Source organism: Seriola lalandi, unplaced genomic scaffold (genome assembly GCF_002814215.2).
Source record: "Seriola lalandi dorsalis isolate HSWRI2012SDOR001 ecotype SW California unplaced genomic scaffold, Sedor1 jcf7180002054249, whole genome shotgun sequence".
Taxonomy (NCBI): Eukaryota; Metazoa; Chordata; class Actinopteri; order Carangiformes; family Carangidae; genus Seriola; species Seriola lalandi.
This window is the reverse complement of record NW_019524802.1, coordinates 433,720-458,851: the sequence shown is the minus strand read 5'-3', so window position 1 is coordinate 458,851 and position 25,132 is coordinate 433,720. Positions and strand designations below refer to the sequence as shown.

At 39.6% G+C, this 25,132-nt stretch overlaps 2 protein-coding genes across 3 annotated transcripts in view; both read right to left on the bottom strand.

Moving 5' to 3' along the window:
* Positions 1–21,203, bottom strand: part of rpa1 (replication protein A1) — a 32,758-nt gene extending 11,555 nt beyond the window's left edge. Inside the window, exons 1-13 of the mRNA XM_023404597.2 lie at positions 20,149–21,203; positions 19,715–19,762; positions 19,083–19,161; positions 18,590–18,698; positions 18,312–18,400; positions 18,057–18,131; positions 16,732–16,846; positions 15,431–15,533; positions 15,245–15,313; positions 14,732–14,924; positions 12,569–12,705; positions 10,606–10,754; positions 419–548 (exon numbers count right to left, since the gene is read on the bottom strand). Of these exons, the coding sequence (XP_023260365.1) occupies positions 419–548; positions 10,606–10,754; positions 12,569–12,705; positions 14,732–14,924; positions 15,245–15,313; positions 15,431–15,533; positions 16,732–16,846; positions 18,057–18,131; positions 18,312–18,400; positions 18,590–18,698; positions 19,083–19,161; positions 19,715–19,762; positions 20,149–20,178 (1,326 nt within the window). The 5' untranslated portion in view covers positions 20,179–21,203. The remainder of the gene's footprint in view (positions 1–418; positions 549–10,605; positions 10,755–12,568; positions 12,706–14,731; positions 14,925–15,244; positions 15,314–15,430; positions 15,534–16,731; positions 16,847–18,056; positions 18,132–18,311; positions 18,401–18,589; positions 18,699–19,082; positions 19,162–19,714; positions 19,763–20,148) is intronic.
* A 223-nt stretch (positions 21,204–21,426) lies between these two features.
* Positions 21,427–24,886, bottom strand: serpinf2b (serpin peptidase inhibitor, clade F (alpha-2 antiplasmin, pigment epithelium derived factor), member 2b). 2 transcript variants are annotated; one of them, XM_023404567.2, is made up of 10 exons: positions 24,676–24,886; positions 24,203–24,299; positions 23,985–24,053; positions 23,801–23,875; positions 23,369–23,654; positions 23,053–23,196; positions 22,691–22,879; positions 22,364–22,506; positions 22,028–22,232; positions 21,427–21,866 (listed from the first exon to the last, which is right to left on the bottom strand). In XM_023404567.2, the coding sequence occupies exons 3-10, from the start codon at positions 24,036–24,038 to the stop codon at positions 21,511–21,513; spliced, it is 1,452 nt and encodes a 483-aa protein (XP_023260335.1). In that variant the 5' UTR covers positions 24,039–24,053; positions 24,203–24,299; positions 24,676–24,886; the 3' UTR covers positions 21,427–21,510. The 2 variants fall into 2 exon arrangements, with proteins under 2 accessions (XP_023260335.1, XP_023260336.1); XM_023404568.2 differs by lacking the exon at positions 24,203–24,299.
* Between the last annotated feature and the right edge of the window lie 246 nt (positions 24,887–25,132).

Below are 25,132 nucleotides of genomic sequence, written 5' to 3'. Positions count from 1 at the left end.
CACCAAGAAGGTGAGAGGACGCCCACAATGCAGAGGGATTAATGAGCATGGGAGGGGGGATCAGGAACCCTTGTGGGGTGTGATTTAAAGTACACATACCTGGTGGTGCACTGACTTTATGAATAAATGATTATGAAGATTCATCATGTTGACTGTCAACTAAAAGTACCTTTGCAAAGCAGAGCAAGGAGTGACAAGGTTACACTGTAGCTAGACTACATCCACCAGCAATGTGTACTGTGGCTTTTAAATAAAGGTGGCTTGACTGTGTGCACGTTCATATTTGTTGTTTGGGATTCAACACCAGCCTTTCAGTTCGTCCTTGAATATCTTCAAAGAGACTTGAATAACAATATGTCTCAGGTTACCATATCTTTAATGTTTGAGTGCGTCAAGGCAAAGCTGAGCATGCGTCTACCTTGTCTCCATGTCCCAGGTGCTCGGTCTTAACGTCAGATAGAGCCTTCCAGTTGGTGTTTCCTCCCCCACTGCCACCTTTCAACTCTGTCAGAGACTGTCCATCCATGGCATGGCCCTCCTTGTCATACCTGTGTGAAATAAAGTGAATACCAGTTACGACTGATTTGAAGCCAGTCACAGTCAATTGAGTATACCTTTAAGATGGGAAATCTTATCTGTTGATAACTTCCTCGATTAACTGTTAATGTATAATAAATACAACAAATGAAAAAAATTACATCACAATTTCCCAACACCATAGTTGTCATATTTATATTGTTTATAACAGCCCAAAGCCAAGGTATTAAGTTTGATATCAAAGAGGGCAGAATCCAACAAAAAATATTTTACAATTTTAACAATTTAATATTTGGCCTTTTTTCCATTTAAATAGCTACCAATTAATTTTCTGTCAATTGACTAATCTATTAATCAACTTCTCATTTCAGCTCTATATAGTTAAGAGTACTCCACCAATTTAGCATTTGACTCACGAAAGACAGTTTCTTTTAAAAATCTAAATATCAATTATTTTTATTCCATGTATACTTCTTTCTTGTCAAAACCTGGCACCTACATAATTCACTATGCAACTGGACTGCCCAAAGCTCCGTCACAGATTTGAGTGTCATGCCCACAGCAACTAATGTAGCCTCAGGCCGCTGGCCTCAAGGAGGTCTGGTAAGATCAGTTCTTTCTAACTCTACACACATTTTTATTCATGTTCAAACTTCTAGCCTTCAGCCCCAAAAGACTGATGAGATAATTCAGATTTTGTGCAGTTCCCTCTGCAACTTTTTTCTATATACAGTCGTGCACCCACCTGGAAACAGACTTTAGTGTGTGAAATTGGTGGAGTAAGTAAGTAAATTCTACAGTGCATCACCACATTAACTTGAAAAACATAAGTTTAAGATAGCTGTATTTCCACTTGAGAGATTTGGATCGTTGGTATGCAGATGCCCACTTCGGACTGCAGCACTATTAATTTTAATACATCCGAACTGAAACAGGAGGCACAATACCCTGCTCTTCACATGGCTGTCAACAGACTGCAAGCTATCCAATTAACAGTTAGCTTAAAATGGAAAATAAAAAATCTTGTTCCAGGCATAGCATCCATTTGTGTTTGTCAAAGCAGGGTGGCTCAGCTGAGAGCAAGGCAGGCTGAGAGGCTTGTGAAATGAATCAACCACAAAGGGACAGATGAGCTGGCCAGGGTCAGGGCTGTTACTGTGATATCAGAAACCCATTTCTGCCCAATGTCCTCGGTAATTCAGGGAAGACAATGGGAAGAGGAAGAGGAAAGGCAGGGTAGAAGGAGAAGAAAGATGGGTGGAGGTAAAATGCAGTTGTGGGGAAAGAAAATAACAGTTTAAAATGGTCACAAAGATCAATAGAGCTTACTAATCTGTTGGCCACAAGACAAAGTGGCGCACAATGGGGAGGTCGGGTTGTAAATACAGGGAGAGCATGCCTTGCTCCTGGAGGCATGACTAATTGAAAATATCCCCATTAACCGTTCAGGCTGTGGCCTGAGCAATACACAAGCTGCCAGTTTCCCATTCCTACTGACAAATGTGAGCAATTCTCTTCAGTGGCACCAATTTCCTCACTGGTGTACCTGCACTGCTTTGCTTTAATTGTGCCTGCACCCAGTTAGGAGAAAAGGAAAAAAGAAAGATATTCTGAAAAATCAAATCAGACTAAATGTAGATATAATTTTCTGTCATAGCGCAACATATCTCCAAAGACAGATGTTCTACGGAGGGGAAAGATGAAGTGACAATATAGCTGAGATAATTAAAAATGTATCGCACTTTAAAGGTAGGACTGTAAACTAGTAGGGCCTCACAGTGTTATATTGCTGCTCTGGACATCTGACTTGACAGATAACAAAAAAGGACTGCTAAACACCCAACAAGATACCACAGTGAAAAGCATCACGTTTTAAAGCTGCTGCTGTCTTCACCATCACAGACAGTGAGGAGCACAGGAAATAGAAATGGCACCGAAGACAGTGATCATGATGATGGAGACAAAAAGAGGACAAATTAGATCTGGCAGAAAATGTGCAACAGTCAACTGAGAGCAGACAGATCCCAGTTTAGAGCAGCATGGCTTCAGTGAGAAAAACTATCCGCAGGAGCACAGAGATAGACGACTGGAGGCTGGCAGACAAGCATGGGCATGCCAGAGACATGTCAAATGTCGGTGTGTCAATGAACAAGGACAGGACAGGAGCAGAGACATGTCAAAGGAGAAGGTATGAAGGGCTGATGGGAAATTCTCAGTAAGCAGTGTTCTCAGCTCCAGGCTAAGGCTCTAATGCCTCAGCTGACAGTGGCAAACACACCACAAACACGATTACTTCATGCTGTGTGTGACAAGGTGTTAGCCACTTCATCTGCAGTGACTGACATGTGGTCAAATATGGAACTGGCAACAACTTAAAAGAAGCCACAGAGGTAGTTTGTTCAAATGTAAACCTGGATAAAAGGTATGTTTTCCTTTCTTCTCATTTTGGTATAATCACAGCAAACCGTCCATCTTAAACAGAGCATAAGGGATGCAACTGGAAAACCATGTGTGTAAGAGAATACTGTAGAATAAAATCAAGAATAGAGCAATCAAATGTTTACATGGCATCACTACACCCTGAAACCGTTTTGTATGCATCAGTAGACTCTCAGTGTGTTACAATAGTTGAATTTTAATGAGTTTTTCATATACAGAGCTCCACAGAGAAATTATATCATGGAAAAACAGAACAAGTTATTAAATTGCTACAGTATTTTTTTGATTAACAGGGATTTAAATTGTGTAGTCATAATGCAAACTGAACTCCCAGGTTTTACCTCAGCATACGTGTATAAATAAGGGATATGATGTTGGAAAAGTCATTTGTGAGAGAGTGACAGCTCACATTCTTGTAAACCTACTGAAAGTAAAATGTAGCCTCCATCACAGTAGCTTGAATTGGAAAAGCAAATAAGTATAAATCAGTATATGTGGTAGAATAAACTGTCTATAGAAAGTCCATCTATAAAAAACTGGGCTGCAACTAACTATTATTATCGCTACGGGTTATTCAGCCAATTATCGCTTCACGAATCAATTATCGCTTTGTCTATAAAATATTAGAAAATCGCCAGCATTCAGCCTGTGGCATTCAAAGAGCTTGTTTGTCCTCTCAATAGTTTAAATCCCAAAGATACAGTTTACAAACAAGGACAGAAACAATGAAAGAAAACTAAAAAGAAAACTACAAAAGAAAAGCAACAAATTGATTAAATTTCAATCGACTAGTCAATGAAGCTACAAAACAATTTAGCTCTCGTCAAGAAACAAAGCATAATATCATATGGCGCTAATTAAATGATAGCTCTGTGTGCCACAAAGCAGATCCAGTGGAGCAAAGGCACTCAAAGGCGGACCATGCAGACACTGTCCGGTCCGAACCTGGACCTTTAACTGTTATATTCTTGAGAATTATTCAATTTTGGTGAGAGCTTATTTTCTGAACACACGTGTGACAAGCGGGAATGCCAACAACTCCTGCCTTACGGCAGCTTTACAGCAGCCTTACAGCAACTGTTAGGGAACACACTACCTACTATATCAAACATACTAAATTCATAACAGTCTGTTACAATATTTAAATAGGTTCGGCAGGAAATCCAGTATGGGATCATTTTGAGAGGGTAAAGGACGACCTCAAGATAGTGACATGCAAACTGTGAAGGCAAACATTTGCCTATCATGCATGACCTCAAACATGGCTTATCATTTGACACATGTAAGTAGCCTAACATTACTCACTAAACATGGCCGCTCGCTGTAACATTCTCCTTGCTGGTTGTTCCAGTTAAGAAACATTACATAACATGTTTTTAAAAGCAGCAATGGGAAGCATCACTGCGAGACAAAGTACAAATCTTTTAAGGAAAACAAACCTACTCAAATCCAAGCTTAGGCAGAGAAAATAAATAAACTAAGAGCCCAATATGATCAATACACCAGAATCCTAACCCATTCATTCACTGCACCACAATGTGCTAACAAATGTTCCCTTAACGTTGCTTGGATTTTAGGTAAACATAAAAAAAAAAACAAACATGGGGTGTCGCGTAGCACAGTGGGTTATGCAGGCTACAGTCCTCGCTGCAGCTGGCCCCCGGTTGGCCCCCCTCGCATCGGACGGCCCTTTCCTGTGTGTCATTCCCCCTCTCTCTGCCTCCCCATTTCCTGTCTTGCAACTGTCCTGTCCATTAAAAGGCACAAAAAGCCCAAAAAATTCTTTAAAAAAACAAACAAAAAACAAACATTGACTGATGTTTGTCAAGGCATGCATGAGTGCAGTTGATGAAACCTTATTTGAGGGGAAACAATGAGAAGAGCTTTGTGAAAAAAAAAAAAGAACAAGCAAACACAAATGTCAACATCAGCCACAAAGAAAATTGAAATAGTAACCCAGGGTGTGCTAGCATAGCTGGACAAGGTAATTCATAAGGAACCCTGCATAGACATAGCTGTAGATGAGTCCACTGAAGTATCTGACAATGCTCAGCTATTAGTTTATGTAAGGTTCTTCAACCATGAGAAGAAGAGTTCTGTGAAGATCTGTTAGGTGTTTTCCCTCTCTACTGGTCTGAAGGACCAGTAGAGAGGGAAATACAGTGAATCAAGTGGTTTCAATAACCACAGATGGAGCCCCTGCCATGGAAGGGAGAGAGAAAGGAGTCATGGCAAGAATGAATGTGTACAATCCTGAGCTCATCTCTTACATTGCATAATTCATCAATCAGTCCTGTGCTCCACTCTGTCAGACGAGTATGCTGAGGTGATGAACACAATGATGAAAATGATTAACTTTCTCAGGGCATCCTCTCCTGATCAGCATTGCATGCTCAGGGAATTCCTCAGACAAGTTGATACAAATGCTGATGACCTTCTGCTGCACAACAAGATGGCTCAGCATAGGTAGGATGTTCAGTTCCTTTGGTCCATCCGGAGGGAAATTGCAGCTGAACAGCCAGAAGGCAACACCATGAAGATAAGAATATGGATATTGTGACTTTTTTTGGCTGGTACCACTTCACACCTGAATGAACCGCATTGCCACAGGGCAAGGACAATTCAGTTTGTGACCTGATGACAGCTTTCCGCTGCATCCAGAGGAAAACTGGGTGTTAAAAGAAGACCTACAGGGAGACTGTGGACACCACGCACCATTGTAGGAACAGGTTCAGGGTGAAAGAGATGTATCTTCTTTTGTTGACAAGCCGATTGTAAACTTCAAACGTTTTGATAGCTTCGGTCTTGGACAGCAGCTCACCCTGTTCATTCAGAACCCATTCCTCCTCGCAGATGTCAGTAGGTCCTCAAAGGAAGTCACACAGCATTTCAAGTGGGCAAATGCTGGGCCTCTCCAGATGCAACCGGTCAGTCTCCAAGCAGATGTTGCCCTGAAAGAGCTTTTTGGAGGAACTGACCCTGCCACTTTGTGGTTCCAAATGGTATCAGATAGAGCTTTCACAGGTCTGAGGAAAGTGGCCCTGTACACATTGAGGATATTTGGCTCTACAAATACAAAATTCTGAAAATATGATGCTACATATTTTTCTCAGGTACCATAGTCGTAGGTACTGGAGATGTAATTCTTCCAGGGCTGACGAGGGCAGTATAATAACTCTACAAGTGTCCTAGTCTAAAGAAGGCTGGCACAATAAACAGCAGGGCAGCAGCTAGTGCAGGTGTAGCAACAGCTCCAACGCAAGTTGTGGAAAGAGAAGAGATAAAAAAAAAAAAAAAAACACGCCAAGAGTGGTGTATGGAGATATTTTGTATTTGACGTGGATCAGCAGGGACAAGTGTCACAGAGCATTTCAAATGGAGGAAAGGAAACAGGAGAAAACACCTCAAACTTATCTAAGCAGCTCCAAGACAGACATCTGGATCTGTACACAGCATTCAGGGTGAGTGAGTTTCAGCTGTTAATTTTATATTAGCAACATGTCGTCAACATGTTCATGTCCTGAAGTGTTAAAGTTATTGCTTGTGCATTGCAACAGCTGGTATGTTTTGTAGCAAAGATCTACTCAGAACATTTACAAAGGCTAACATTACCTTGTTTAGACTGACACAGCCACACATCATAACATACTTATGACATTAGTAGTAGACTACTGTCAAAATATGACACCGACTTTTTTAAATTATTATTTTCACACTATTGTCTTGTTAGTCAATTTAAACTACTGCTTGCACACTATGTGTTTGTTTGCGCATGTATACACATACTTGTGTGTGTTAGCACACTGTATGCAGAAGCCTCAGTTGTTCTCTGTGGTATTGAATTTGATATTGAAAATCATGGAATTTCATTGGTATCAGTGCAAATTTCTGGGAATGTGACATCCCTAGTATTCTAAATTGAAACACTTTTGACAAGCACTCACTTACTTTACTTAAAATGAAAAAATAACCACTATTTATTATTAGAGTACTTATCTATAATCCCTCCAGTTCTATGTGAAGACTAACAACAAATATTGTAGAAATATTAATGAACTGTATATGTTTTTTTAATTTGATTTGACAGCTGGTTGTTGACTACATACAGATATTGATACAACTACTAGGCTACTTCAATATGTATGGCACTGAATCATAACACGAGTGAGACATTATGATGTTCCAGACCTTTGCTTGAGGAAATTTTCTCTGACTGGATCTCTCTGAATGTTAATTGAATATCAGTGCAGTCAAGCATCTCGGGACTGAGTGTCTTTGGCTGAAGATTACTTTTACAGTGGTGACTGAAGGGAGATCGACCGCCTTCTGTTATTCACTTACGACCAAATTCTTCACATTGTCAGACACCTCTGTTGCCAAAGTTGGTTCAAAACATTCAGTAAGTCAGTTACTAATTCAATTCTGCTAATAACTCAGTAATTCAATTCAATATAGCACTGTGAAACATTTGGGTAGAATAACAGTCAATTAAATAGTGAGGCATCATGTTCACTAGACGACTGTTAAAGCTTGTTTGCTTTTCGGCTGACATAATTACTTCCCTGACTATGTGCTGTGTGCCCAGTATATGTGGAAACACTGGAGTCATGATAAGAAAGAGAAAATGTAAGCTTGGGCTTGTGTGACTAAATGAATTAATAGTCAATGTCTGCAATTGATAGCATCAACAGCTGAGAGTAAACATGACAAAAGTGTAGCTAAAAGAAACTTGACTGCCCTGTCTGACAGAATGGAAAAAGGCAGCACAACCATCTCTAAATGTGCTGTTGCCACCTAATGGACAACTGCTTCTGCACAGTTAGATGGATCAAAGTGCAAATGTGAATCCGATTTTTACACTGATTATTTTCACAAAGAACCGTAGAGTTATTGTTACATTGGCAGCCTGTGACAGTGATCTCAAAAAAGAGGGTGAGGGCATAGAGCACATGCGAGCTAACAAAGCACTAAGACCCCAGATTAACCCGAGGATCAAGATGATTAGCGCACAGCGCAACATTCTTATTTGAGGAAATTAAAGCTATTTTCACCTCTGCGAGATTAATTAGTGTGACATTAAAGGGATGCTACTCAGCTTTCCATATAAGAACACTGGAAAGTGCTGAGCGGCACCACTAATACTCTGCATGAGTCTGAGTCAAAAGCCCACCAAGGATAGACTATTCATTTGAAGAAGTCCCAAAGGTCTGCGCCAAAACACAATCAAATTAAGACGCCTCCACATAAATAAAACAATGTTGTTTTAGCAGCCTTTGCTGTACAGTAAAGACACATCTTTGTTCAGCAGAGGGAGAAAAAGGTTTGGGTTCTTCTGTGCAAAATTAAAAAATAATCATCAAAAGACTTATTCAGAGTTTAATTGATTTGCTTCCTTGTTCTGTTCTTTCACAATTTACATCTTGGCTGACAGAGCAATTATTAAAGAAACATTTTTTGTGGACTACTACCATCCTGAAATTCTGCTTCCTGAAGCTCATCACCAACACAACAAAACACACATTATGTATTCAACAGCTAGCAGTCTTCCAGCATAAACACACAGTGACAACTTACTTCACTTCACTACGTATCATCTCTGTAATGCATCCTTAAAATAAAGATAAATTACTAAGGGGACTACTCTCTCTACTATTCTCTTCACAGCATGAAGCTGGCTTTGTTAAGGCTCTCCGACATGCTGCATAACGATCTTGTCTTCACCATGGTCCTCACTTGGATTAACTTGAATTGAGAGTAATGAATCAGGTCTGGCCTCCTTTCATCTGTGACTTTAAAATGGTCATTAGTGGATGGTTGCAAACCTGCAGGAACCCATTGTCCACAGAAGAACCACATGGGCCAACCCTTCTTCTGCGGTGTATAAACCAATACAAGGATTTAAGGATCATTATCCCTAGCTGTCCAACTGAGAAGTGAATGGAGAAGGTGCAGAACAACCTTCTGTCATTAAGCAGAAAAGAGCAGAGGAAGTGTGAAAAGCCTATGCTACAGCAGGGATGTGGAAACTGATTCAGGACTTAATGGTGTTCAGGTAGAAGAGGGCAGAAGACCCAGGACTTGTCCTGATAATACAACATTTTCTATCACTACAGAAATATAAAATAATCCCATTACAAAAAAGGTAAGAGCAGTTCAGTTCAGTTGTTGGCATTCTGAGAAATGACATATTTAGATAAGCCAGAGGCTAGTGCTAAAGCTATCATCAGGAAATTACCATAAACCAAGACATCTGATTAAAGAGGCACATTTGAGCGTATTTTGTGATTTGCCTCTTTCTCGCCTGCAAAGAAAGAGTCACATTTCACTGCTCTGATTATGCAGATCAGGTTCTCTGATCAAGTATAAATACTCACAGCCACATTTGTCAAAAGGCAGGAGAAAAGACTGCACTGGACTTGTCACAAAATAAATTCTAACTGTTTACCGTCTTTTACTTAGCAGTGCAGAGCAGGCACACTGATACTGGGAGGTAAATAAATGAAACCCTTTGAATAGAATCAATTAGATCTTCACTCTCAAATACAGACAATCTTGAAAAAGACATTTGCCTTCATGTCAGGGAGGAGGGCTAGACACAGCCTGCCTGAGTAGGCTCTCTAAGGAGGACGGATCAATCAGTGTGCCACATTCCTGGAGTGAGGTTAAGTACACCACACTGTCCAGGTGATTTCTTTGTTAAAATATAGACAAGAGAAATAACAAAAATGCCTTTTACCCACACCTCTGGCATAGAGAAATTCAATACATACTGTGCAAACTTATTTCTGGTCATGTTATACACCGGGGAGAAGAAATAATTGAGGAAATGAAGAATCGAGGAACTGGCAAGGGAGTCAAAAGAAAAGATGAAAGCTTGAGTCTTAAATGTTTCTCTATTCATTTGCAAGAAAAGCCAACGGAAAATCTTCAAGGAATAGAGTCACATGTCTTAATTGTGTTAGTGTACCAAATACAAGTCTGCACGTAGCGGTGGTACTTCTAATAAATTCAACTGTTGTTGCAGTACACATGACTACATGTACACAGGTTACCACTCTGATTTTAAAGATAAAGATATCTTAGTTAATTTCCACATAATCCTTTGTGTTCAAGGGAAAAAAAACATGAAATAACATATGTAAACATTGCACAACAACACACACAAACACACACACCAAGATAAAAGAAATGCTACAATCAACATAATCACGCAGAAATGAGTCTGGATTTCATTTCTTCTAGAAAGGCGATTAGAGGAGTAAAAAATATTTCCACAGATTAAGTATGATTTCCATTTATATGTAATGCTTCATTGAAGCACCCCCACCCCACATTGTGGCTAATGGGGGAAAGCTAATCTTGATAATGAGAGTCAGAGCATGCACTCTCACAACTTGGGAAATGGAAACCCAGGGTTTAAATCCTTTGAGTTCTTCAATTTCCAACATTAATACTTGTGTGTGAGAGGTTGGCTTCCATGGGGTGAAATAAACAAGAAAAAGCCCTCTGGCATTAAATGTATACCCATGTTTTATACCTACTGTAAAAGCACTTTGTCATGAGTATACAATTGCTAGGACATAAGTAATTTTCTGCACTGCATTATCTATGAACCTCAGGTTCACTTACCAGCCTCTGAGCTTATATGCCTCAGGGATGTCTGGGTTGATCATCAGGGTGCTGCTGAAGGATGCAGAGAGCGACCGGCCTCCAAAGTCTGAAAGCTTCGCCCCCTTAATGGCTACAATGGGCTGTCCAGAGCCATCAAACTTTTCTGCCTACACAAAGAAACAGATAATGACAAATGGCGTATAATGATTAAAACTTTGTTGTTATTTGTATTTGTCTGGATTGAATTTCTGTTTCTTTGTTTATCAAGTTATGTGTTGGTACTTTGTATAGGAAAATTAAGAATTTATAGCCATGCTAGTGTTGCTGTTAGGTTGTCCTTAGGCACAGCAGTGCAAAATGCTAACATGTTCATAATGGCAATGCTAACATACTGATAATTAACAGGTATAATGTTAAACATTCAACCTTTGGGAGGCCTGGGTCTCTGCACCAGATTTCATTGGATTTGATCCAATAGTTGTTGAGAGATTTCACTCACACCTACAAATGTCAACCTCATGAAAAAAAGTCTAAGATTCATCATTTGGGGACACCTGTACAAAATTTAATCTTGATCCATTTAATAGATATTAAAGGACCAGTGTGTACCATTTAGTGGCATCTAGTGGTGAGGTTGCAGATTGCAACCAACTGAATAACCCTCCCTCACCCCTAATTTTTCAAGCGTGTATAGAAGAACCTACAGTGGCCTTATAGTAAAGTAAAAACATGAAAGGCCCTCTAAAGAGCCTGTGTCTCATTTGTATATTCTGGGCTACGGTAGAACAATGCCGGGCTCCATGGGAGGGGACCCACTCCCTATTTCGATAGAAAGGGCTCTTTCTAAAAACACAAAAACACAACGATTCATAGTTACAGGTGATTATACACTAATGAAAACATAATTATGAATATTATATTCCAATTCTGCCAATAGAGCCCCCTAAATCATACATACTGGTCCTTTAAGATATTTCAGTCTAAAAAAAGCAGTGAACTGCCTGACCAAAAGACAGGCTGACATCCCTAGAACCACAATGTGTTTAAAAAACACTAACTTCTAACAAAGATAAAAGTATGAGCACATTCATTAGTTCAGTTCCAGGATTAGTGTACAATATTTTTTGTTTACTTGATTCTCAGTTTCATAGTTTTTCAGTGCTATTTACTATAATAACCTGAGGACACTAACTGGAGGAAGGGGGGGGGCAACAGTAGAGCCTTCAGGGACAAGGAAACTATCTCCAACACTTGCTGTTTGGCATTGCCATTGTTCTTTGTAAAATATACATCTTGTGTACCTCAGCATGTCCCTCTGGAAAAGGGGTATCTGTCGAACAAACAAACTGGGAACACTGTGCTTCTTGTCAGGAGGAAAGAAATGGTGGCAAACTCAGCACAGTCCCTCTGAGCCACAGGTAAAAATCAACTGCAGGAGCACAGTTACTTCATCACCCCATGACAGGGAATTTAGTCAACGATTTCTGCCCCCATAAAACACTGCACATTTTGTTAACAGTCTTTGGTTCTGAAACTGCTGAACAGTGATCAGCAAATGTGTTGAACAACCCTTTTAATTAAAATACCTGTCTGATACAGTATCAACAAAAACTGAAGATAAGTTTCAAACAGGTGGCATTTATTACAGGCCTTTTGTACTGAAGGTGCTCATGTCGTGCTCATCCCCTGAATGTATCCTTTAGCTTTAGTTCAGCTTCAACCATTCAAGACTAAATGGCCTTAGAATCTCATACACCAAATGAAAAAGGTCTTAAGGGTCTGACAGTTTCAAAGATTGTCTCGATGGCAGTGATTGTGGTGATTATTAACAAGTGTTCTGACAAGAAATCTTAACCCTTACAATAGGCATGTCCTTGCATTATAAGGCTGGCATTGATTTCCATTAGCCAATTAAAAAGCTCCAGACACAACACCGCAGTCCCATTACGCATTTTCCTCCCCATCTAATGTCTATACTCACTTCCTCTCCCCACAGTGTGACAGTCACCACCTTCCCAGACATGTCCATCAGGTTGAGTGTCCTCTTTGACACTTCTCTGTTGGACTTTGTTGTGAGGCGGGTGACCTCTTCCACGCTCTTGCAAACTCCAATCACATCTGTAATGAAAAACAAAACAATGTTGCACATTAGCAGCAGACACTGGCTTGAATGATTCACATTGTAAAGTCACATCCTGTATTTAATATTATCAATAGAAATACCTGAACCAAATAGGATTTAATTTTGCTGGCTAACTGACTGTACCCACATATTCATATCATTAATATTGATTGTGGTGTTTACACCCACAGGTCACTCTAGGTCCCATAGTTTCCAGCACAAATTGGCTCTTGGGAAATAAGTAATTCATTCATTTCATACAGGTCACTGCCCTGTATACCAGGCACTTACATCCATAATGTAGGAGAGAATCTATGAAATAGGCTTTAATTATTTCTACAAACACATTTAATCATGCACACTACATTGACTAATGTAATCAAGCACAATAGATGGGGATGGAACCATTTATTTGGAAAGGTGCAAGAGTGGCATCACCAACAATGCTCATCATGTGGAAACCTCCACCCACACTGAGTAAAGGGACTTTTAATGTATTCAACCGTGAAGAAAAATACTCAAGGTTTGTTGCTGACTGGTGTGCGGGACAGAAATGACTCAAACAGCAGTCTTCATTAAAAGAATTACAAAAGGCTCCTTATTATTACTTCAATTTACCTGACAGCAGGTTCTCATTTTCTCATCGGCTCTGCCATAGGGCCTAAAGTCAATCTGCACTACAGGCTATTACTGTCATCAGTATTATTAATACCACTTTTATCTCTCTGCTCCTATACTGTAATTACTTCAACCTCCCAGCACATCCGGCTCTGCTTCCCGCTGCAAACTCTATCCTCTGCTTATGATAGCTTATTACTGAGTGCTTGGGAACACCTCATTAGGAGGTGGGCTCTAACATATCAGTTGGTTGGTTTATGCTTGTAGTTTGATGCACGGTGCATTCACTGACGGGCAATGACATAATCGCTCCCTTATGCACTGTGCAACAAAACTCTGCTCTCTGTACATTTGTTTAGGGCACAGCATAGATAAGACAACATCAAAACTAATGTCTCATAAAAATGAGTTAGCAAACGTTGCCACCATTCAAACTGAACAAACAGCTCATATTAAACGGATCATCCCACTACAACAATGCAGCATAGGAACAAACTCAGCCGCAAGCTCTTTCCTGAAAGGGTTTACACGACCTGATTCTGAGTAATAAACATGAGACAGCCTAGAGTAGGGCTTGGTTGGTTTCTCAATAGCAAAACTCAAATTCTCAAGTAATGCAAATTATTCTCACATATTTGTTGGGAAAAAAATGCCAATTCACCACCTTGTCTTTAATTTCTAAGTGCTCTATTAAAAAGGAAAGATATCAGAGCTTAATGCTAACCAGCTTCTCACATACAATATTTTATAGTGCAAGATAAAACTTTGTTAAGGAGGTGGAGCAGGTTTGGAGAAATAAAGGGCTACAAACACAAGGAATTAAGGCCCATTAAAAAAAAAAAAAACTGGCTCAAGAGGCAACAAGCTGAACAGGGACAAACGTATCCAATGTTTTCATTCCTCCACCAAATATCTATACTTGGTAGAACTGTAGGCTAGCTTAATTTAACATCTGACATAGGCTGTTTTTAAATGTTTTATTAAGCCGTTCTCTTTGTTACATTGTACTTTGAGGATTTAAAGTCTACAGTTTCCCTCATTCATTCCAACCACTAAATATCAACAAGCAGCTGTAATAATTATCAACAGCAAAGAACTTGTGTTGAGAGATCAGCAACCTAAAAAACAAAACAAAACTTGAACTGTGGCGATACTAATTTTCTAATAAAGACATCAGGTTTGAGCTCGACTCTGCACATTTTTTGCTGATTAAATTTCAGGGTTTTATTTTTGACAGTATGCCATGTCTATGTATAGGCAGTCAGAGCTGAAGGCTGTTTAGTACTTGAATTTCAAAGTACAGTCTGGAAAAGTGAGAAAAAAAAATGTACAGCTGTCTGATGTAATTAATAACACAGGTTGGGCTCTGAGATGGCTGTGGAGATCATTACTTGTGCTCCTTACCAACGACAGCATCTTTGTCTCTGTTCTCCAGGTCACCAATAGAGATGAAGTCGCACTGCACCATGGGAACATCACTGCTGTCTTCACAGGGGATGACTGAGGACTCTCCATTGAGCGTCATCTCATAATCATTCTTCACTGATGTGTACTGTTTGTTGGCGATCTTCAGGGAGCATTTGGAGATGTAGTAGACCTGGCCCATACAGATGGATGAACCACGTGTTAATCAGAGATCTGGGGGAGCATTTCACCTGACTGAATGGTGCAAACAAGATACGACTTCAGACAGTCAGAGGGGATCAACAAAGGCTGGCAGATGATCATAAGCCGCTTATTGTATGGGTACAGTGCAGCCAGATGACTCATTCATAGTCTCTGAGGTTTTAACTCACAAAGTACTGGCAGCTGTTGATAGAACAGTCTGCGGCCAAATCTGTCTTTAACAGCACAGTGAAAGAAAGTTTTGGCAGATAATTAGGACACCATAAATCATTATCTGGAGGAACATCTCACCTTGCCAACCTCAATTAGGCTGTAGAACTTGTCCACCTCTTGGTTGAAGCCAGTCACTCGTATCTCTCCCTGTCATCAAATAAAACATTGTGGTTAATATCAAAAGTAGGTCAGGCATAGCACAGGATTTCAAGGATCTCGTAGTTTATTTACATAAATAAACAATGGGACCACATTAACACTCACACTCTCATCCACAATCTCCATGGAGAAGAGTTTGCCATCACCACGAGAGTTGCTCCATGTACGGATGGTGCTCTTGTTGGTTACACGAGCACGGATGGTCCACCTACCACGAGACAAGGCTGAATTTAGTCACATCAGTGAATGGACCCAAAGTTAAACCTACACATATGCATCCATTTATTCAATCATTGACTCTTTATTCACAAACTCAGCCTTTAATAATCTGCCCCCTAGCGGCCCTCTGGATGAATGGCAAAGGACAATACTAAACCTGTAAACCTTGCCTCCTCTGCAATAGGCTTCTCAGGGACATTTGGATTTTTCCAAATGAAATGAAATGAAATGAAAATGAGAAAAGCACAGGTGTAGCCAAGGACATTAACAATAGCTGTTACATTTAGGTAGCCAGTAAGTCAGCAGTATGAGTCATGCACTGGCATTCCTCAATAGAAAAGTCATTAGTAATGTTATCAGTAATACTTGTGTTTGGCCATTCAACATGTCCGCTGTGAGAAAGGCCTATACAATTGAGCTGGGCAGGGTGGTTCAGGTTGTGACATTTGTGCTTAAAACATACACAATAGTATCAATTTCACTGTAGATATTCCATTTTAAGGAATCTCACCTCTCAAAAACTCACTATACACAGTCTGATAATGATATATCAGAGTTATGACCTTGATCTGTACTAAGCAGGACATTTGCATTTTGTAGGACAGTTTAACTTTGAAAAATAAAATTTCAATGCTCACTAGTTGATTCTAGTAACTAAACTAACAAACTATGTAGGCACTGACCTCAATCACATCTTTCACATTTCTCTTCTGCAATCGCTTTTTACTTATCGGGCAACATATCAACCAATACAAATACGTCAGGAATAAGATAGTACTATCTGATATCAGAGATTTAAAGATGTGGTTTATACAGATTATGTTAAAAATATTTCCACTGCTACTTCCAATATAACAGAATCCCTTATGACAAAACAAACTAAAGCTTTACAAGGGCCAAAGCTGATTCAGTGGTACATAGGTTGTAACTGTGGCAGGGCTATTGTATACAACTGCATTCAATTATATAGGTGTTCATGTTATTGTGCCTACCCCCTGTTATCTTCAAGATCTAAATTCAACGTTCAACACTTCACATTGTCTTACTGGTGTTAAGTATGTTGTTGTTGCATTTATTTTATTGTATTATACATGTATGCAGTAATGTTTTTACAGTTCCAAAGACGGTAAAATATACAACGTTTTGACACGACATTACATTTCCAACTGACTGGAAAACATACTCACTTGGACTGGTAGGGGTTGAGGCTGGCAATGGGCACAACTTTGGAGCTTCCCCCTTGAGTACTGGGCATAGCAGATGGGGGCTTCTTTCCAAAGTCTCTACTGAAACCTCTGTTCACTGTTGGAGGAATGAAGAGAGAAATAAATGATCCATGAAGAGCAGTGATGGAGAGGAGTCAAGAGAGAGGCACATACATTATTCATCAGAGACGAATTACAAAAATCCAATTTCTTTGGATTGCAACTGTGATCACTGTAATTATCTCACTTCATGAGGGAAGTTTCAAAGAAAAACCTAATGACATAAAGTAAATTCATCACTGTTGAGACAAGCAAGAGGAAAGACTCAAACAGGAAACAAAAATCTTGACAAACCAACTTGCTGGAGATGTGTGATCCAGCATTTTGGTGAGAAAGATGATACACATTTCACAGAATCAGGGCAGAGTGTGAAATGCTATAACAAACTGGAGCTGCTCTTCCCCCGGAGAGCGGTGCTGCCTGACTTTGAGATTTTCCGTTTGAACAAGCGCTGCACATTTGATTTGTGTGCGTCTCACGCGGAGGATTAGAGTTCAAAGTGTCCACTTAAGTCCTCCCACTTTGCCAACCACTGCACTTCTGGTAATTAAGCCCCCAGATCAAGCGGCACACACAGAGAAATGAACAATGACTGTGCTGATGAGGAGGGTGCTTGCCACAACCTCAATTCCCACACGGCAGATTAGAGGGATGAATACCTGCTATGACAGACACAAGAAGACAGCAAAACCCTTCTGACAGCCGGATTGCACATCTCTTCTGGTCCAAGTTATTTGCTATGCCGAGATCCACTGTTTATCTCTGACATGAACAAGTGCCAGTGTTACAAAAAATAATCTGTTTGTAATATACAATCTCCTCGTAGCCTGTGTTGCTCTGTATTTGCTCATTTGTGTATTTTACTGTGCATCCAAAATAAAGATAAAAAATTATCGCCATGCACAGGCAGAGATGGCCACCTATCAACACAGGCTCATAGTTGTTACAGTTTATGATCCCAAGCATTCACATGTAAAGGACGAGCTCTGAAGAATTGTGAGGGTCAATAATGCAGAGGAAAAAACTCTTGAGAAAGGCATGAGAAAGCTAAAAATGAACATGTTTCTCAACAGGGATGTCAAAATTACTTGTGTCCTGTAAATCTGAGGGTCACCTAAATGGTAAAAAAGCAGTAGGGAAATGCTGCCATCTGGTGGAGTTTTTATGTACTTTTTCTGTATAGTGTTTTTCCACAAAAATGTGAATTCTGAACATTTTCACCCATTTTAATTCAAATAAAAACTCACCTTCATTTCTATTCTGCGGGTGCAGTGGGGGGCGGCTTTCGGGGTTTGGAGCTGACTGCGGGCCTTTAGCGTGACCTACAAGAAAGATTTGACATTAGTATTGGCCTGCAAAGACACTAAAACCTAACGTGTATGACTGATGTATATCTAAATACCAATATCACCTCATAAACATATTCACTGAGCACTACCTCAAGACAAACATCAATTATTGTGCAAGTCGCAAATATTACAAACTGTGCTTTGAAGCCTTACCCTCAGTGTAAGCAGTAGGGTCGCCTATTTTCCCAGCAACTTCTTCAGCAGGCTTGATGACATCAATTTCCAAAATGATTACCACCCGACTGTAATGAGTCATCTCCATTAACAACAGAAAATAGCCTCATATGCATCTTTGATATCTCATGTTTAGCTGTCCAAAACACTTTAAGCTTACAGTAAATACAAATGTTGTATTAGCACAATCTTTTTTGACACTTTAGTCTTTCCAGTCTAGTTCATGCAATAAAGAAATGTACAGACAAACCACATACCGTCCATCCTTCAGTATGTTGGTCACATGCCTCTTCAGAACACAGATGCAGTTGGGGGCCAGTCTGTTCTCCTCTGCCAGGCAGTTCAGCTGAGTGGAAAGCATGAAGGCTGCAGTGATACAGAGAGATGAGGAGAGAATGAGACAGGAGCCGACCCAGCATGATTCAAATAAGTGGCTCTTGAGAATAACCACTCCTATAAACAGCCATTGTCTTTAACCCAACCATGCCCGTCCAACATTCAGTGTTAAATAGAAGGAGAAAAAAAAAAGTAAAGAAAAATATTAACTTACTGTCTTAATTTTCACCATCAAGTAAATAGTGGTTAATAAATCATACAGTGAAGTCTTTATTCGTCCCAACAAACACTACACTCTGCTTGCTCTCTGCAATGAACTGTTGTTCATATGTTTTTGTTTGCTGTGGATCCAAACTTGCTCTTCTGTATTTATATAAACAGTTTTGTTTGTAAAAATTAAGATGAACAACTTACAGGACAGAGTGTGGCGTCCATCACTCATCATCACCCGAAAGCGAGCCGGACCGTTTCCCCCATCAATCTTGCGAATGTTCTGAAAGGTTGTATACAAGTGCCACTGTTCAACATATTTAAAGAACAATGTTTGTCTGATCATGTGATTCTGCATCTTATGACAGCATTCCTTTAATTAGTTTTTTGTATGGTATGAACAAAAAGTTATCAACTGCATTATTATTTTCTTTAGTAAATAAAACTCAACACAAGCTCAGCTACTCACACATCTGAGCAGCATCATGTTAAAAACCATTTCCTGGAATCACCCTGTTGAATATGTGCAGTGTAGCACCCACCCTTAACCAGCTGCTCACTATCACATATTGTAGTATTTTGATGTAAAGGTTGTATGTCACCACCTGAAATGCATCAGAAGCTGTTCCACCCTGAAGAAAATAAGTAATGCGGCTTTGTTTTGCGGAATGCTTCCTAAAACCGACTCACACAATTCAATTATTTGTGCACTTTATATAATTGTTACCAAATACAGGAACAGTTAGGTCACTTGGTCAGCAGTGATGAAACCAAGTGGCTAACCGTTGAAGAAAGACAGTGTGATGCTGTTTTTTTTCTCTTTGTTAATTACTCACCACCAACTGAAGCACTGCGTCGTTGCCACCGGTGCCATTTGACAGAGACTGTTAACACACATCGTTAGTTAGCGTCAAACTTGATATTTTGCATAATGTTTCACGTGTAAACATTTTGCAAATTACTTTTACCCCAAAGCTAAATTAACATCCATGTCTCAAGTTAACGCTGGAGTTCAATTTCGACCGTGTCAGACAACAGACTGTTTGCTGAAGTTTCTTTTTTTTTTTTTTTTAAAAAGACATAGAAGTGAACGACACAGCTGCTGTTTCGTCTTTATATTACATAAAGTAGGGAAGTAAACAAATGACTGTTGGCTTTTCCAGCTAAACAAAGACTGTATATCAAAAGTGCAACAAACCATCTTTATTTTTTGTTTTTCGTCATAAAAAATCACGTTTTAGCTCATTAGTCTTACTGCAGATAACCTTACCTCTATCGCACCCTCTGAGAGCTTCGTCATGTCTGGGAAAAGATTATTCAGTGCCAAAAGGAAAAGTTTACTGAAATATTCAACTAGCTCCTTCCAGCTACAGCACTCTATGAATTGTGTCAGTGGCGCCAACAGCTTGGACAAACGCGCCAAGCGACGTACTTTCCGTTTCCGTTCACGGATCTGACGTCAGTTTGTATTCTGTTAGCACCGTTGGTCTAATCGCCTGATTAAGCCTGTAAAACTGACCGGAGACCAGCTGCACGAAAGTAAGCGCCAAACATTACGTGACGTCAGGGATAATACTACGATGCGTTCAAATCCACAGGGAAAAGATTTTATACTCCACTCGAGCTCATTTTGGAAAGAATATAAACCTTAGATGTCCGTGTATTGTAAAATATACATAAAATATACAATTATTGAGTTACTTTTCTAGAAGTTATGAAATATTGGATGCCTTCTCAGTGTAGCAATTGAACTAATACACACTCAATGACTATTCATAGACCTGTTCCTTAATTTTTATATATCACAAATAAAACTTCTTTTGTTTCAGTGTGGAAACAGGAATTTAGTTGTTATGAGCAATAGATTGATAACAATCATAAAAGATATATCATAATTAGTACAAAAAAGGAATTTGGTTACTTTGCAGTCAGTCATTATGAGCCAAAGACAAGGAGAAAACCAAATACCACTTGGTCACTTGCAAAAGTAGAGACAAAGGCAAACTTATTAGTTACAACCACAGATAACTGGCATTTGACTGGAATTACCCTTCTAAAAACGTTAAATTACAAATTGTTCTCTACAGTTGACCTTTGTATTATCTTTTCCCAGTTTTTGTGAATGTGTCAATTTGCATGCTTTAGCTAGCAGCTACAGCCAATTTTCCACTCAAGTTGTTTTACAGTAAAACTCATAACCGTGACAAGTGATCCAGATCGATTCAGTTTATTATGCCATTAGATAACATCTTTCAAAATTCAAACTACATACACACCAGATTAGTTTGGCTTTACATGTTGACACCTTGAAAAATGTATGTATTATCAAATAAAAGATGAACAGATATTTTACTATGGGTATAAACCATTTCTTGTATCTAATTGTAGTTTTAATTATTACTTGACCAGGATGACATCTCATCTAATGCAGCAACACTATAATTATTTTTAATTAGAGTATTTGACTTTTAAAGGGGATACTGAGGTCCTCAGTATGTTTATTGTGTAATGAAATAAAGAAACAAACATTTTTTCACACAGATCCAGCTAAGTGATAATGTACATTTAATCTGTACAATCATAAAGGTCTTGGTCTGAGTTTCCTTGGGACAGCCGGGCAGGTTATTAGTCCCTACTTAGGTGGACCTCCAAATGTGCCAACATGGTTCTTGTCAATTGGAAATCCCACTTTATCTTTGCTTCCAAGATCTCCCCCCCTCTGCATGATAGGAGCTCCTGGATTAGGGTTGGTGATGACACCCATGAAGATTGGTACTTGAGTCATATCATCCATTAGGGCAAAGAAGAACGGTTGGCTGAGGTGGAAAACAGGGTTGGATGCACGTGAGATGACCACAGCGGTGGCTGCAGCAGCCTCTGCACCCTCCTCATTTATCTCCATGCTGGACTTATGTATCACACTGGACACCACCAGGAGGCCATCTGCTATATTAGCCAAGTTGGGATTGGAAAACATTTGTCCCAGGCCTAACAAAGAGAAGAAAGCAGAGGCTTACCTCACAGGATTAATTTGATTTTTAGTCTGTGGCAGGCGGAACATTTTTGATCAGTGGTTAAGAAAACAAACAAAAAAACAAAACAAAAAAAAAACACTGCAACAGAGCCCGCTTGAAAAAAAAAAGTCTTACCCAATTTGATAAAAACATCCTTTAACTCTTGAGCATACTCCAGGTTGAATTTGGGGACTTTAACTTGAACAGCCCTCTCCTTGGGAAGACGATTATACAGGTCCGAGATGTTCAGCTTTTCAGAAAGTGAAGACACATTTACCTGGCCGGACAAAGGCATGACCACCAACAAGCTCATGGCATTCTGGAATGGGAAGCTCGCCACCTGCACAGGGAGAAGAAATGCAGTTCTGTCAGGGATTAAAGTGTCCTTCTAAACTACATGTTCGATAAGATACTGATGTATTTTGGGAACAGTGGTGAAACCTTTTAAGACTAATAGGAACTGTATTTCACCTGAGCCTCCAGGTCACTGTCAATAAATAAACTCAAGGGATGTTTGGCATCTTCCATCACTTCAACATCAACCATGTGCTCGTCGTCAAGGTAGAAGACACCTCTGGAGGTAAAGCGTGGGTCAAATCGAGCTTTCCATTCTCCTGTGGGAAACATTGTAAAGGGGTCTCAGTTTTAGTCAGCAACTTAACTCAAACACACAGAAGCCTATGACAAAAGAACAGAGGAATTTATTGATTATTTTGAAATTAATATTCCCTACAACCATAATATCTTAGAAAAGAGGCAGAATCACATGAATATGATAAAATTTCACTTCTCATTCACCTTTGAAATGGACAGCATTAATAAGCATGAGGAGAAGATTGGGTGGCAAAGCAGACAGGAAGTCAGTCATCTTTCCTTGCGTTGCCTTCTCTACCCAGTCATTTATCTGCTGCAAACTCTCCAACACTGCTGGTTCTGAGTCATATAACCGCTGGGACTCATTGACAAAGTCTTGCTTTGGCTCAAACCCTACAAGACACAATAAACACACACTTTCTCAGACCCTGTTTCTCTTAAACCTGCTCTTTAGGTCAGCACAAATAAGTAACAAGATAGTTTCTGAAAGCAGGAGCTATGCAGTCTCAACTTTTAGTATAGTTAAAAATAGTTTTGACAAAAGCTGTGTTCTTTTCAGGAGTAACCTTGGCGCAGGAAGATACGTGTGGCAATTTGCAAGTCATTGTTTTGGAGCAGCTCTAAGACATTATGCAGAGACTTGTGGTAGCAGGGGAGAGTGTTTTCATGGAGATGATGCATCAGCAGCTCCTCTGTCTCATTTACTGCACCTGTAAAGAAGAGGGGGCAATAATTGGATGAGAATAGTGACAGTCTCAAGATGGCTATAAACAAGGGCAAGTTGCTGACACAATTCATCAGTTGTGGTAAATTACACGCATGTAGTACACAATCTGCTTAGATACAACGTGTCATGTAAATGCTGAAGCAGAACATGCATACCCAAAGCCAGCTGGGAGAGGGCTAGTGATATGCTGAAAGGAGATATGATGACATTTGGCTGCTCTGTCGTTGTCTCCAGGTTCTGCAGCAGCTGCACACCCAGTTTCTGAATACCAGCAGCAATGGCCTCCCTTGACTCTGGGTTTCGGTTGGTAGACAGACAACCCTCATCTTGCTCTTCCTCTGATGAACCCCCACTGGGCCTGCTAGTTATGGTTGTTGCAATTACAGTTGCTTGTGTGGGATCTGCAATTTCTGCTTGTGTTGCACTTTCATTTTCTACTTTCTAAAGGCAGAAATAGGAGAAAATGTTCAGCACAAGGACCCATTCTCCAAACTGTGAATTAAAGATGACCAGAACACTGCTGTGATGCAACAAGCACAATGAGAGAAAACTCCTTCCATTCAAACTTTTTCTAATTTGCCTCTAACCTCTCTGGGGTGGCTGGGCATCAATGGAATAAGAGGCACCAAGGGGACTAACTCATCTTCTGCCACCTCAGCATTCTGTTGAGCAGAAAGGTAGTGTAAAATAACCATCTATACAGCCATTATATAATCAGCACAGATTATAATCATCAGGTATAATCTGAAAATTGATTTATTAGTGCTTTACAGTGACTCCTTGGCTGCAGAGACAGATCAACAGGAGTGTCGGACGGAGGTCCATGTCCTTACAACGTAACTGTAGAAAAGAGAAATTATGTTGTCTGAAAAATGTCTGACCTGCGGGCTTTTGTGAAGCAATAAATATACCTCTCGTTTGAAATCTTTAGACTATTGTGCAATAAATCAATGTCCCCCTTTAGATCACATAAAACATGACATTCTCACCTTTATTTTAAAAAACTTTACTATATAGTCTGCAGGTCTTAAACACTTTCTCTTTACTCAGTCGCCCTCTCTGTTAAAGGATCATCTGGAAAGGTGCCTAAAACATAAAATATACTTATTGTAGACAATGTACCAAGAATGTCACAGTTAAAGTGTGAGATTTCAGCAGTTACCCAGGCTGTCTTGAAGCACATCATAATATTGGAGATTTATAATTTAATAAAACAGACAGAAAGTCCACCTGTCTTGGTTGAGACAACTTTTAGTACCAGTGCATTGTGGTGTCTGCCTGCCTGTGGTGTCTCAAGATAAAATGTCTAAGTATTAACTGATACAGTGTCAAAGCCCCTTTTGCAGACTTCACACAAACATGAAAATACATGAATAACTTAGCAATATTGAGTATATTCCACCAAACTATTCAAATGTATAATAGTACCCCAATAATTTTATTTAAGTAAATTTGATCTTACCTTAAATTTAAATAGAAAAAAAAACTTGCTGCCTTGTCCAAAAAAGGAGCGACTGACTGTGGATGGCAGAATTCCTGAGAGAAAAAGATTGGCACTTGCTCAGCAAACAGTTAAATATCAACTTACATTGATTGGGGCCTCATTTAAACCACTATTTGTTTGTAAATGTAGCTACTGAGACTCTTCCAGGGTTAAATATTGAAGCCTGACACGCTTAACTATTTTGCATGTCAATGGGCAGGTGATAAAATCATGACATAACTAAATCTTTGACAGGAAACATGACAGATTAATTGCAAAACTGTGGTTAATCCAGATGTCTGTGGGTAAACAAACACAACTTGCTGACTCCAGAGTTATTGATGTCAGACAACACAAGCCAACATTTCCCAGAAACTCCTGGCTTTGATATACTACCATTTCAACAAAACTGACAGCAACACTTGACTGCTTGTTC